At 34.5% G+C, this 14,261-nt stretch overlaps 2 protein-coding genes across 2 annotated transcripts in view; both read left to right on the top strand.

Moving 5' to 3' along the window:
- Positions 1-7,596, top strand: part of LOC135118069 (uncharacterized) — a 29,678-nt gene extending 22,082 nt beyond the window's left edge. The window contains exons 4-7 of the mRNA XM_064039018.1: positions 4,519-4,596; positions 5,158-5,295; positions 5,468-5,564; positions 6,158-7,596. Coding sequence (XP_063895088.1) covers positions 4,519-4,596; positions 5,158-5,295; positions 5,468-5,564; positions 6,158-6,311 — 467 coding nt within the window. The 3' untranslated portion in view covers positions 6,312-7,596. The remainder of the gene's footprint in view (positions 1-4,518; positions 4,597-5,157; positions 5,296-5,467; positions 5,565-6,157) is intronic.
- Positions 7,597-9,046: 1,450 nt separating this feature from the next.
- Positions 9,047-14,041, top strand: LOC110371321 (coiled-coil domain-containing protein 96). The gene is made up of 9 exons (XM_064041844.1): positions 9,047-9,172; positions 9,817-9,973; positions 10,271-10,448; positions 11,306-11,429; positions 11,679-11,825; positions 11,921-12,122; positions 12,262-12,437; positions 12,594-12,698; positions 13,201-14,041. The coding sequence occupies exons 1-9, from the start codon at positions 9,158-9,160 to the stop codon at positions 13,357-13,359; spliced, it is 1,263 nt and encodes a 420-aa protein (XP_063897914.1). The 5' UTR covers positions 9,047-9,157; the 3' UTR covers positions 13,360-14,041.
- The last annotated feature ends 220 nt before the right edge of the window (positions 14,042-14,261 follow it).

A 14,261-nucleotide genomic window follows, 5' to 3' on the forward strand; every position in this document is an offset into this window, starting at 1 on the left:
TTCGAGTAATTCCGTGAGTCATTAGAGAATTGTTTACATTGCGCAGTCGATCGACGCTCTAGGCACACAGATACATTAGTTCGTACTGTTACAGAAATAGGAGTTATATGCCTACATTAAAATCGGTTTGTAGAATAGTAATTACATGTTACACTATTATTTAATTCAATTGACTAGTTTGAAAGCTTGATAGATTGCGAATTATAATTTATGGAACACGTTATGTGTCTTTCAATGTTCGTGCTCTATATATTTGAGCTTATCTACTAGCTTTTCGGTGTCGGCAGTTTCACTCACGTCACAGTAACGATTTTCTGCAACCGGGTAAAAAAATAGTCCATATCTTTTCTCCGGCTCTAGACTCTCTTCAAGGTAGTCGACAGTTGAGGAAAACAAAAAAAATATCATCTATGTTAAACGTGATTTAAAAGATTAAGCCAGCTGATCTACGATGCCTGGGTTTCTATATTAGCAGTACCACAGGCTGTACCAATTTATTAATTATTTGGTTATCTTTATCGCGGTCAGCGCCCAGCGCCTGGCCTATTTGTTCCATCGTTATATTTCAGCCGATATTCAAAACAGCTTACTTACTGAAAAGCCCATCTATTTAAAGAAATGTATATTATGCGGTCCATTTCAAAACATTGGGTACCCAAATAAACTGTAAATGTCAACTATATAATCTTAATAGCTTTTTAAACTATTAAATTAGTTCTAAGAATTATAAATGAGCTGCTTCTGTAACGAAACAACTCGTAAAACGTTGATTAATATTGCTGAAGAGTGATATTTAAACGAGATTCTCACAATATATAAATCATTTGGGACTTTAACCATGGTATGTAACTACGTGATATAATCTTTTGACTTTAATATTTATTACTTGTCTCGTAACACAGATAATTGGGACTGGGACGTACCCAGCTAATTGTTTGTTCGAATAAAGGAGAGATACATTTAACGATTTATTGTGGTTTATAATCAGATACTTAAACTTACTAACAATCGACAGAATTTGAAAAGGTAAGGTTCAGTAATTCCTTATTGGATGAAAGATTTAATATTTACAACAACACGAGAAAAGAACTGGGAAATCTTTCGTTGACAGTGTATTTGATGGCCAAACATACTATTTCATAAAACTTATATCAATTGAAACTTAGCATAATAAAGGTTTTAAAAACTCGAAACAGTCGTTTGCAACAATTTCTAACTCAAATTGAGTTATTTGCACTCCTGTTTTTCTAAATTTCTAAAAGTAGAAAACAATAATGTCAGTCAACTTGATAAATTCAGGGTAAATAAACTCTGGAATTTAATGTAGTAGTAGCTTGTTGCCACCAGCTGCAGTAACTAAATTTTGCATATTATTCGTACAGTGACATTTAGTGCGATACAATGCACTCGGTTTATTGTGTCCATATGGAGCACGTTTTACCTGAAGTATTTTGTAACTTTACACTGTACAATATTTTGGTATACTTTACGTTTTAATTTTTATCAACCAGGTATGTGTAACTGGTATGTCTTCTTCTTCTTGGCCCTTTTTTTAAAGGGAAATGGAGCTTCTTTTCGACGGACTCAAATCTTTTTATGTAAAATGTCGAGTAGAAAGCGTCATGACATCTGCTCAGTCCAATGTAGCTTGTTTCTAATCTATCCTCTCACTTTATCGTGCTCTCCCTAAGCCTCTTTTCTTCCGCATTGACGGTAGTTTACTCTGCATCCAGGTATAGATGTCACTTCTCTGATAAATTATATAGCTAAAATATGCCTGTTTTTTATGGGAAATCATAATCATCTCATTGTGAGTTAGCAGCGTGAGGGACGTGTGACGGACGTGTCAAACTCTTACTGACTGAAACCCTTCGTAGGCCTTTTATGTACATACCAGGGCTGCACGTTTCCTACAAAATTCTATTGTATAAAAATTGCTTGCCGCATTGCGATAAACTACGTACGTACGAGCCTTATCCGACAGCTAGTACCAGGCACTAAGGTAGTGGCGATAAGCTTCGAACGTCCGGTGGCCTACGTAAAACATCCCCAACCCCTTACGTGTTACGACCCATACACATACCATATGTGGTAAAGTGGATTGAAAAATGTTTTTATTTATTTTGTAAGTGTATTGAAATGTTGGAGAAATGGATACATTTAAGTTTTTTTTTCAATTCTCAAATATTTATTGCGTTCCATAATGTTCAGGTTGTTGGTATATAGATAATTTTGTCACAATTATGGACACCGGTCGGATACAATTACTACGTAGTTTGTATTTTATAATACATACTAACATACAGCTTTAAAGTGTATAAGTACCTATGGGACAATGTAGCCAAACAATAAAGGTATTTTGTTTTTATTTTAGTTTTCTACACTGATTTAGTATTTTAAAACTTGAGTGTAGTTTTTTCGTATATTAGGTAAATCACTAACGTTTCTTTTGCTAAAGAAATTGTGGCACATACAGAAGATGTCTAAAAGTGCACGAAAACGTTATTAGCCATGAACCCATTCTACTTTTTCGTGGTGACTACGAACTGCACTTAGGTTAGTTAAAACCGAAAGCTATCCCCTTACAACGACCGCCAACGAAGCGAGGGGGAAACAATATAATTGTGTTTTTCACTATGCTTATGTTCGCTAAGTATATCATTCGACACAAGTTAGCACTTCCCTTAATACGCCCTTATTTTATTAAAGTAGGCTCTTTAAGAATGTAATTTTCTTCGAAAGTATGGGAATGTAACGAAGTTTATAAAAAGAAAGATACTTACTGCAAATAAAATTATGCACAAAGTTAAAATACACAAATACAATAAAAGTGTAAAAAACAGAACTTACATTTAGAAAACAAACTTCTAACGTTAATAAATCAGGCCTGAAAACTTTCGTGCTTGAACAAAAATTTTAAACAAAGAATACCAACTTTTTTAGGATTGTCATTACCGAAAATGGATTTTGTACGAAATTAAATTAGACGTACAACCGCAGACAACAAGAGCAATATTTTATGAAAGAATTTTGAAAGTAATCAAAATAAGCAGAATTCTCTCCGAATAACATTAAACAGATATCCAAGTTATTTCTTTACAAGTGAAGTACGTCAATAAATCTTTAATACGGAGCTGGGTTTTGTACCTTACTCAGGGTTTACTTGACTTTTATCTTAGGTTAAAAGAACTTACTGATCTAGGCAAAGCAACTCTCTTAAATATATTCGAAATAAATTCTAAGTAAATATGTACACACTATATGTACAAACTTTAACTACTTATCTTTATACAATACTAAAAATAAAATACCATATTCAAACATATATCAAAGTACATCGATTAGGCGTCGAGGTATTCCTCCGCATCACTGTCCTCCGGAAACGTGCCCAGAAGACTGGCTGTCAAGAATAAATTCTTAATTTCTAGTCAAATAAAAAAATAACATATTGGCACCTATTGTGACCAATTTTGCATAAAACCTCAATACTAGTTAGTTCCGGCATAAAATCCCTAGTGGTCTCCAAGTAAAATTAAATTTCCATTTTTATGTTCCATCGTTTTTCTCGAGTTTAATTCAAACAGAACAGATGAACGCTAAGAAGATAACAATACTTACCAGCTTTCCTCCGACAGTACGGTTGAAATTATGCCCATTAAATGCTCTTAGCTCCTTTTTATGAAACTCCAAAATATTTAATAATGGCCGAAATTGCTTTTCCTTTTTAGGGTTCCGTAGCCAAAATGGCAAAAACGGAACCCTTATAGTTTCGTCATGTCCGTCTGTCCGTCTGTCCGTCTGTCCGTCTGTCACAGCCGATTTACTCGGAAACTATAAGTACTACAGTGATGAAATTTGATGGGAATATGTGTTGTATGAACCGCTACAAAAATATGACACTAAATAGTAAAAGAATTGGGGTGGGGCCCCCCATACATGTAACTGAGGGATGAAATTTTTTTTCGATGTACATACCCGTGTGGGGTATCAATGGAAAGGTCTTTTAAAATGATATAAAGTTTTCTAAAAAACATTTTTCTTAAAGTGAACGGTTTTTGAGATATCAGCTCTCAAAGTCGTAAAAAGTATGTCCCCCCCCCTCTATTTTTATAACTACGGGGTATAAAATTCTAAAAAAAAATAGAGGTGATGCATGCTAATTAACTCTTTCAACGATTTTTGGTTTGATCAAAGTATCTCTTATAGTTTTTGAGATAGGTTGATTTAACTGTAATTTACGGAACCCTTCGTGCACGAGTCCGACTCGCACTTGGCCGGTTTTTTTACATTGAAATGTACAAGTGAGTGTAAATTGAACTTGACTGAAAATGACTTTTTGATGGAAATCGTTTATCCCGCTTTATATTGCTTTGGGACCTTTTGAAGTCTAGTATTTTTCTTTTCATACGAGATGTTTTCAACTTTTTTTGTTATCATTATTGAGATAGAAGTTGACTATAACACTTTTATTACGTTAAACTATCGTTAACTTGATACTAAATAATTGTTTTGTTTCAGAATGCACAAATTATTTGGCCCAGCCCCTTATGGAGAACGGGCGCCCAATCGACTTAGCATACGATGTAAATATAGCTAGTAAGTACCTTTTTAACTTTTATAACCCTTACATAATACCACAGGGATCTCTAATGGAAAAAATTGTAGTCCCGGATCCTAATTCTTAAAATAACAAAACAATCTTCGCTGTAACCAAGCGTTGATTCTAAAACAAATCTGTTTCGAATCCAATATCACGTGACAAAGGCAGACTAAGTCTTTTGTAACCAGAGATTACTCGTACGTGTTCCGCTGTGGCACTCAGGCATTGTATTTATGTACTACATATATACGTAGTATAGAATTTTGTAAACTACGACATCGGAATTCTAGCAACTAAGCAGTATTGCTGTGTCACCAACATGAGATAACGTACACTTGAAACAAGGTACACTTTAGTCTAGCCTGTTGAATATAATAAACGTTTAGTCATAGCTTTGATGACAAAGTATGCACATCTATCAAAGAAGTTTTTTTCCAAAAAAATATTAAACGAATATTACTTCTATCTTCAAAAACCCACACAAAGATCTTAGCAAGTCTACAGCTCAGTATTTATCTGCGAAAATATTATTATTTACGCGTTTCTCTTTTGTTTAGATTATGTGCGAACCATGATATCTTTTGGTATCATCAGTCTGTTCGTCATGGCGATGGGCTGTGGCTTCTCCGTGTACACTTTCCACAATCCTAGATATATGTTCAAGCGTCTTGCTGCGGGCATACACTTTATTAGTAGTAAGTATAAGGACATATAAACTATGTCGATCATATCAGAAGTAATGTTATATGTTTTTTCGAAACATCACTAAACACATTCATTTCCAATGAATGATTGCCATAAATTCAGAATTATCATCTTAATTTTTTTCTGACTATGATAAGTTTAACATTCTTTAAATTTTTGCAGCGTCATGCACATTCGTCGTAGTGCAAGTAATGATGTCTTCAGTAGATCATATGAAGAAAAATGTGAAATTCATCTACCCTGAACGTGCCTACCATTAGTAAGTATTATATAGCTTTTTAAATAGTTTAAAAAAATGGTTAACTTTAGAAGCTCGCGTAATATCTTTAGCTCTATCTCCTTCTTATTTTCCTAACAACTTTTACTTCTAAAAAGAAATAACCTTCTCCTTTTAAACTTCTTTCATACTGGTACGTAATAATTTTCCAATTACTAAAGCTTTATCTTTACTTCTACTAAATAACTCATACTAGCTAACTGCTGTAAACATTGCAACGGTCTCCCCAGTCCCTTTAATGCAATATCGATATCAGTTACAAAGTTCTATTGGCTCCTAATGAACACCAGTCGTGCATCTATTGTGAAATTGTATTGGCTCCCGTTGGCTCCCGTACACAATGGTATGTTTTTGACGTATTACCAGCTAATTTGATAGACGTTTGTATACGATCTAACCAATGCGTGCTAAGTGCGGCTAACACTGTCTATTGTTTACGCGAGCATTATCAGTTTCTGTTGAAAGCATTCCATTGTAGAATGTTGTAAAGACATTCTGAACGAATTCTGTTACTAGATTCTTATTTTTAACAATGTCAACTGATACAGTCGTAATAGTTAATTCCTTGTCAACAGCTATAACATCAGCTTCTTCCTGGCCTGGTTCGTCGTTCTCGTCAACCTCTTCGCCGCCGCCTCCTTCCTCTGGTACTCTCGCAAGAGGAAAGGTGACAAAGCAGCAACCGACGAGCTGGCCATGGCCGATGAACCCACTATCATCGGCCGATGACGCTTCCAGCTAAAACTTGTCACGCGACATCTCCAGTCGCGGGAAAGCTTCCTCAAATCTTTACTGAACAGTGCTCAAATGACCAATAGCTGTAACTATGTTCAAGTCTTCCAAGTAATGTATTCTACGAAAATAAGACTAAGTGATGCGGCCCGGATGACGTTTTGCCATTCGAAGTTGTTTGCTAAATTGTACTATTTTTCAAACTGGACTTTTCAATTTAGAATCAGTGATATGATAACATTAACTAGCTGATTTCGATTTCTTCTGAACTCTTTTGGATTTCGATGAAGTTCTGCTGAAGCTAGATTTCAGATAAAATGTCAAAGCCAGACAATTAAGCATCAAGTCGGTTTCAAAAGTCGCCCATACTCGACGGAATTCGCTCTCGCACTCGATTGGTTTTGAGAACGGTGGAATTTGCTGAAGAAATTGCTTTCGATCACGATCACGAGCTGCAATGAACTCATCCGATTAACTCGAATAGAGACTTTTCGTTTGAGTCGCATCACTAACATAATTACACAACGTCAGTTTCAGCCTTTAGACGATTCTTGACTGATTCTGTTACCTTGAATTTAATTACACCCTGAATGTAAATCGTGACGTTCATATTATTACGCCTTGTTAATCTTATAAGCGACGGAAAAAATAATCTTTATTGCGACATTTTTTATTACCAGCTTGCAATATTTTTATGTGAAAAAAGTATTATAACTTTATGTATTCGCCTCAGACTTATAGGATTAACGAAGTTAACGTACATCATGTTATAAAATAGCGGTTTTTTATAGTTAAAATTGTAATCTTTTGCGTTATTGTGTAAATATGTTGTACTTTTATTATGCTGCCATGAGAATACGTGTAACTTGATTCTAGTCATACTTATTATATTTATAATGCATATGTTTGTAAGGGTCAATTCCGTAATGTTTAAATATTTTATAATGAAAGTAGTCCTATTTTGGGTAAATAAAAGAGGAACTTATATTTATACAACTGGAATTCCTTATCCATTTGACAACAAAATTAAATCGAGTTGGGACCAACAGGACATAAAATTCATTATAGTCTAAACACCGGGACTTATTTTTAGAACTCACATAGCAGGCAGCGCAGGAAATGCTATCTTAGGATAAAGTAATGTGAGTTGAAACAGTTACGGAATGTAGCCTGAAGAGTGGTCTTGTTTATTCCATTATATTTGCATTATCGTGTGTATTGATGTTATGTACGTTATTCTTATATATAATTCTTTTTTATTGATTAAATTCTGTAAACTTGGTGTTTGTAGTTTTTTTGCTCCTACCTTCTTCATTTTTCAAGTTTGATGTTCGCAGAATGATTAATAATTGATCACACAAAATTTGTTTAAATTAAAGTCACAAAATTTGTTTACACAGTAATATAGTATAGTATCATTTAATTTAATAAAATAATTTCAAATCGCTTGACTCATTTTGGTGACTAAATAAAATTAACGTTTCGCTTTCATGTACTGTGGTCCAAGTCTTTAACATTTTACAACAGAAAAAATGTCGTATAAACTTTTCGGCGGTAGTTATTTTGGGATGAGCATTGTCCCAGTCGAAAATCTGGCAACGTCCCAGAGTTGAGCTGTGACACTGCCAACGTCAACAAAGGTCAGTGTCCTAAAAAACTGGTGAAGGAAAAGTCCAGTAGTTCTGATGATCTAGTGAGGGGCTCCGAAGGGCCTGTCTGCCGATCGCCTCGTCGCTTCGTCGCAAAGATAGAGGTGGTGACGTAACAGGTTCGTTTATCACAGTCAAGGTTTGTAATAACGTCAATTGTTTTTTAAACCACCTATTACCTACATAAAACACTTGAACTATAAATCACTGGCTTGTCAGTTCAAATTGGTTGAGGTTTTTCGTGCTGTAAAATTATTCCTCTCGTATTTTTGCTGAAAATTTCAAAGGCCTTGCTTTGACAAATTTTCAAAATTGAAAAGGGATCTTGACGGTAAAATAAATATATTACTTCTATATAAATATATATATTGCATTCCATAATGTACATTGCGTGGAAAATATAAAAATAAATAAACCACATGATAACTTATGAGCATGGTATTCAGCTTCTCCTAGAAGGCAAAAAATCGTATGTAAGAGCTCATACCTACTCTCCATAAATGTGTCTGTACCTAGATAAAATGATAGACTTTGTCTAATTTGGGGCTAATAATAAAACAGTCTATGAAGATCTTCTTAATTTTTTTTTATAGTAACACATTCAAGAAACCTTAGGCACAGCTAAGTTACTTATTTATAGAAATTTAAGAAAAGCTTGTATCAAAATGACCTTTGAAGCAAGAATCTCTGTCTCAAATCAATCACTTCAACACGTAGACGCAGGCCTCAGTTTTATTTTTAAATGACAAAACGTTCCGAGATAATACTTGAAAAACTTAAGTGCTTGATGAGCTTCAAACTTCAGTTCTGTTCATTTGCACCAATCCTGTTACAGAACTAACTGCAAAAAAATTGTACCGTTGGAAACTCTTATAGTTAGAGTGATACATTGTAATTTGTTGATTAGACCATAATCTTATAAATAAGGAAAGCATCGATAATCATATCTGTTTCATCACAAAATCAACCATTTTTAATTTCGCGCCAAAAAAGTAAAACCTTTTTATGTCATGTCCGCATGCAACTGGCTGACAAGAAAGCTTCAAAAGGCGTTCGATACTCGTTATTCGTAACCATGGCAACCATTCAACTGTCTTCGCATGTTGTGCTGGGAAGATAATGGAGTGAAATAATTTCGGGTTGTAACCTTAAGCAGATCAATAAAAGTCGGGTAATTCAAACGAATCACGCGATATGACTGGAACTAAGGTATGCCATGTTGTCCCTTTCAATTTAATTAACATGATACCGTTTGCATGCAATCGAGTTGTTACGTCAACGCTTTCGTAGAAGCACGAAGCCCGTCCCTTGTGCCTTCATTATTAGCATTTTTAATGTCCGTGGCTTCATCCCGACAAACTACTGTGACGTTCTTGGCATAATTTATTTTACGACCACTTAAAAATGACATATTATTACTCAGAAATGTAAAACTCGCCGTCAATGTTTCAGAGTATTTTCATTTCATTCTTTATAGTCTCATAATACTAACGCATTTTAATGTTTGGGCACAAAATTGTTCTCCGAATTGTGATTAGTTAGAAATATAGTCTTGAGTGTGGTTGTATAGAAAGAAATCAATGCATAACTTTTCTGCAGTAAGGGGTGGGTGCATAGTTACTATACTCCAGAATATACATACGTCACAATACACTGTTCTATTATATTTTATTTATATAGGTCTAGGTGTAAGTTTGGTTTAGGTCAAATAGCAGTTGTATTCCATGTTGCCCAATCCACAAAAGATCATATAATAATGTTGTGGCATGTTTTATATCTATAACGCTATCTGTACAAATAATATTAAACGATCAGTTATCATGATAATTCTTAAAACTAACATATTTGAATAGGAGAAAAAAGCAAAAAATGGAAAAACGACAAAAGTAAAGGAAGAAAAGAAACCTGAAACTGAGGTTGAAACTGAAGTTAAAGCTAAAGTAAAGGCTTTGGGGGCTGAGGATGATGCAAGTTCGAGTGGGAGTTCTGGTCCTGATACTGAATCTTCAGGTAAGTCTAGTATGTCTATGCTCCACATATAACAGTTACAAAAAAGTTGCAATACAAAAAACTGTCCCAAATGGCCTTTGGCGTCCAGAAGGAGGTCACTAAAAATTGAAGTTTCAGTTTGCTCAAAGAAATATGTAGGTGAATCAAAATTATCTTTTTACACTCCCTAACATTAAGTCTCAAGCCTTACTTATTTTGATTAGAAATATTGCAAATAATAATGGTTCAATAAAATCGGTATTAGCTTCTCAACTAATGTTAGATAGAGTATCTATCATGAGATCTTGATTTTTGCAGAAAGTGGCCCAAAAGTAGAAGCTGAAGAAGGAGCAGGCCAGATTGGTAATGTAGCTGCCTCAACTATCCATGTGGATAGAGACGAGTACTTGGCCGCTCATAGAGAGCTCACATTGGAACGTAACCAGCAACAAGTGCTGAACAATATTCTACATAGACGACTTGCTGAGTACTATAAGTATGTCATTTATTTTGGCTGATCTATGTATATCTTAAACCTGTTCCAAACTATGGGTAGCAAGTTCAGGCTCAGGCTCTCATTTTGAAAATATAATTTTTAGACATTTTGTATCAAAGATGAGTCAGTTGTTATTGAAAAGTTCTAAAGTAGATTTTTTTAAATTGTTTTAAGTGCCCAATATTAATAAAATAATTTGAATGGAAACAATTAGCAAAGCAGTTAGATTATGAACAAGCATTTGTACTTCCAATAAGAAACCAATTGAATTCCTCCCTCCCTCAAATATACACACTCTGCAATAAAAATTAAATAAATAAAAGTGACACGGAAAAGCTCGCTCGACTAAAACTTTTCAACCGTAAAATGAAACTGACGGTATATTTATTTTTCTAGTCATCATCGTCGCGAGTTTGGTGCAAACGTCTGAATTGCTCATTTGTATTGAAAGAAAATACTAGCCCACTGAACTGTATAAGAAAAACAAGAAGTTGTATAAGACTTTGGCAGGCGACTGTACGGCGTACAGTGTACGCGTTGTCATTTTTATGGCAGAATGCCGATATTTTACCTGTTTATTTTAACTATGGACAAATTGCGAGAAAAGTAAACCCTAGATTAATAACTCATTTAAGAAATTACCTGACCTGACAGTTTCAAATCCCAATTATTAGGTATTATAGAACAATTATTCTTTATTTTTTATTAAAGAGGAGACCAAAGTCAATAGTCATTATTTTAAATCTTGAATGTAAGAACACGTGTTTTTAAAGCATTAGCCTACTTTCATAATTAGCAACGTCTTTAAGTGCCGCCAAAAATCACAAAACTATTAAAAAAAAGTATTCTCTCTTCAGGAAACGTAAATGTGAGCATGTGTTGAAACCTTTGGAAGGCGCTGTAGATATGGAAGAGAAGTATCAGCAGAAGTTGTATGCTTACCAAGAACTGCAGGAGAAAGCAGAGAGGGAAATTGCCGATGTAAGATTTATACATTTGAAGTTTTCACAGATGTGTTGCCGCTCACATTATTAAAGCATATTATCTTTTATTCGTAATTGATGATAATGATGCAAATGATACAACTTAAAAGTTTAGTATTGACCTCTTGAAGATCAAGCAATTTTCTAAATTGTAGTTTAATCGTATGTAGGTGTTGCCAAAGATAACTATCCTGCAAAATGTTTAAAACAATATTCTATATAAAATATATATTTATATTTTTAATAGATAAAAATGAAAGTGTCAGAAGTAGAACAAAAATACCAGGAAAGACTGGAGCATGCTAACACAAAATTCGATGGATTGCAACAACTGGAGAGATCCACCGGCTCAGGACTTATTTATTCCAGAAAGGGAAAACCTATTGCAGATAAGGTAAGAACAATTTTTTTTAATAGGCATTTTCAAATTGCTACCATGTTATTTTAGGAAAATCCGGTGTACTAACATTGTTTATCTTATTTCTTTAGACTGTTGAAAGATTTCTTACTCTTCAAAGACGTAAAAGTGAACAGTCTTCGGCGTTGTGCCTCCGATATATTCGAGCTAGGAACGCAGTTGCAGAACTTGAAGCTGTCGTGAAAAATCTGGAAACCCTTGGACCTGGACTTTACGTGTATCAATATGAACAACTCAATATTGATAACCAAAACTATAACACTAAAATTGAAGGTAATTTCAATGTGATTTAAAACACCCCAAGTAGTAGTACCATTTTCTCACTGAACTCCAAAACACATTACTCTCAAAATTCTCATGAAAGTGACACCTCTTTTAATGGGGCTTATCAAAATAAACACTTTTTTGACAGAACGAGAAGACGAGCTCATAAAAAACCGCGCGAAATGCACAGAGCATAACCAAATCTTGGCTCACATTAGAGAAAAGATGCATCATACTGATGAGGTCATTGACTTCGCAGAGTGTGATCTTGGTGACGCCGAAATGGAATTTTATAGGGCTAGAGAAGATCTTGGCATGATCAAGGTATGCTTTTGGCATAGTTAATTATTGTCGACAATATTTTGTCACATTAATCCGATGGACATTTATTACCATGTATTTTTTGGAACCGTTTATCGAGCATGAAGCATTGTTCTAAATAAGATTTATAAGATATTTTTCTACTATTTCAATGAATAGAGTCATCGAAACAAACTGCGCTGGTCGCTAGAGGAAGAGAGACTGAAAGCAGGTTTGCTGACAAGAAAAGATTTACTGCGCGACTTCCAAGCTTCTATGGATGAGGTAAACTTAATTTGTAAATTGATGGAACTATTTAACGCGAATAAAATCAAGTATGTGAAATCAACAAAGTTAGTGTAAATTCTGTTTTTTTTTTGTAAGATGTTAACAAACGCACACAAAGTGACACGAAAATTATTTCTGAAACAGCAACAGGTGCATAAAGGAAACAGTTTTCTTGTATCGAACTTTTAAGTTTACTTTATTTTAGTATGCTTGTGAAAGTCTAGAAAAATGGGGAGCTTATGTTAGTAAGTTTCGGAATTCGAGAGTTACTACTTGGCTCCACAAACTAAACTTCGAACATTAATGTTTATGTGAGTCTGTGTGTAAATCCTGTCTTGTAAAAAAACTCATGAATTTTACACTTTAAACTGGGCAAACAAGTGTCTACTTTTCATATGCTCATTTTGATCATCTTATCTAACCTGTGCAAGATGTCTTTGTCTTCTATACCTACTCCTTTGTCTAACCTTCACAATAATAACAATTCGATATATCCTAGGTGGTACAACTGGGCCTGAAGAAGAAAAGTCTCGAGGCACAAGTGAACAAAGCTTCAGAGGAATTGAGGAACGCGCGCAAGAGTGTGCAGTTTCAAGCTATTCGCCATCACGGGCCGGCCGCACAACATGACGATGGTGACGATGTTTCACACATGTAGACCCTTGACGCTGCCCACTCACGTCCAGACTTTTTGTAGGATAGATAATCGGACCATTCTTTTGTAGACCTACCTGACTAGGATTTTCTCACCGACGTTTTGTAGGACGTGTGCATTGCACTAATGCTTTCGGTGTGTTCTATTTTTCTCCTAAGAAAAATCGGTCACCGATTATCAGACGTGGGCGCACGGGGAAGGAACCAAATTGAATGATTTATATGAAATCGTATGAAACGTCGTAATATTACGCGCGGCGAATTGTTCGAATCGTCCAAATTTGGAAGATCATCATCCGACGACGATTTCGAGTCGTTCACTATTTACTCTTTCTAGGTACCTAAACATATACGTTACAGTTTAAACTTTAGTAATAGTAGAAGGGAGTTTGATGTATATTATTTCTGTTGCTTGTTAAACATTATATTGCATTATATAAGATAAGATTTCCTGTTCAAATTATTTGTAAAAGAGATTAATTGAACTCAACCTAGTCAACTTATAAGTAAATAACACCTTGCTATAGAGGGCAGTTTATTCCTGCGGGCTTCCATACATTTACATATAGTTGTCCTTATTTCTATGATTTACAAAACTCTTGCCTATTTAATTAGATCATGTTAAAGTTGTTCTATGTATTTTATGAAGTTGTTGAAATTGATATAAATATATAATTTATTTCATTTTTTTGTAGTTTTAATTCAAAGCAGTAGGTAAAGCTTTCTATATTTTTAACACATGCGTGTATCTTTATGAGTTTTCTGACTCAAAAGTCCAAGAGTACTTGCATTTGCTGCGTATTTAGCACAAAAAGTAACCAGAATAATAAATTATATTTCTCTTATTTGCTTCCTATCTTAATTAATGGGAATCGTCAAATCATTCCTGCGTTTGCAATGAAAATT

Source organism: Helicoverpa armigera, chromosome 2 (genome assembly GCF_030705265.1).
Source record: "Helicoverpa armigera isolate CAAS_96S chromosome 2, ASM3070526v1, whole genome shotgun sequence".
Lineage (NCBI taxonomy): Eukaryota > Metazoa > Arthropoda > Insecta > Lepidoptera > Noctuidae > Helicoverpa > Helicoverpa armigera.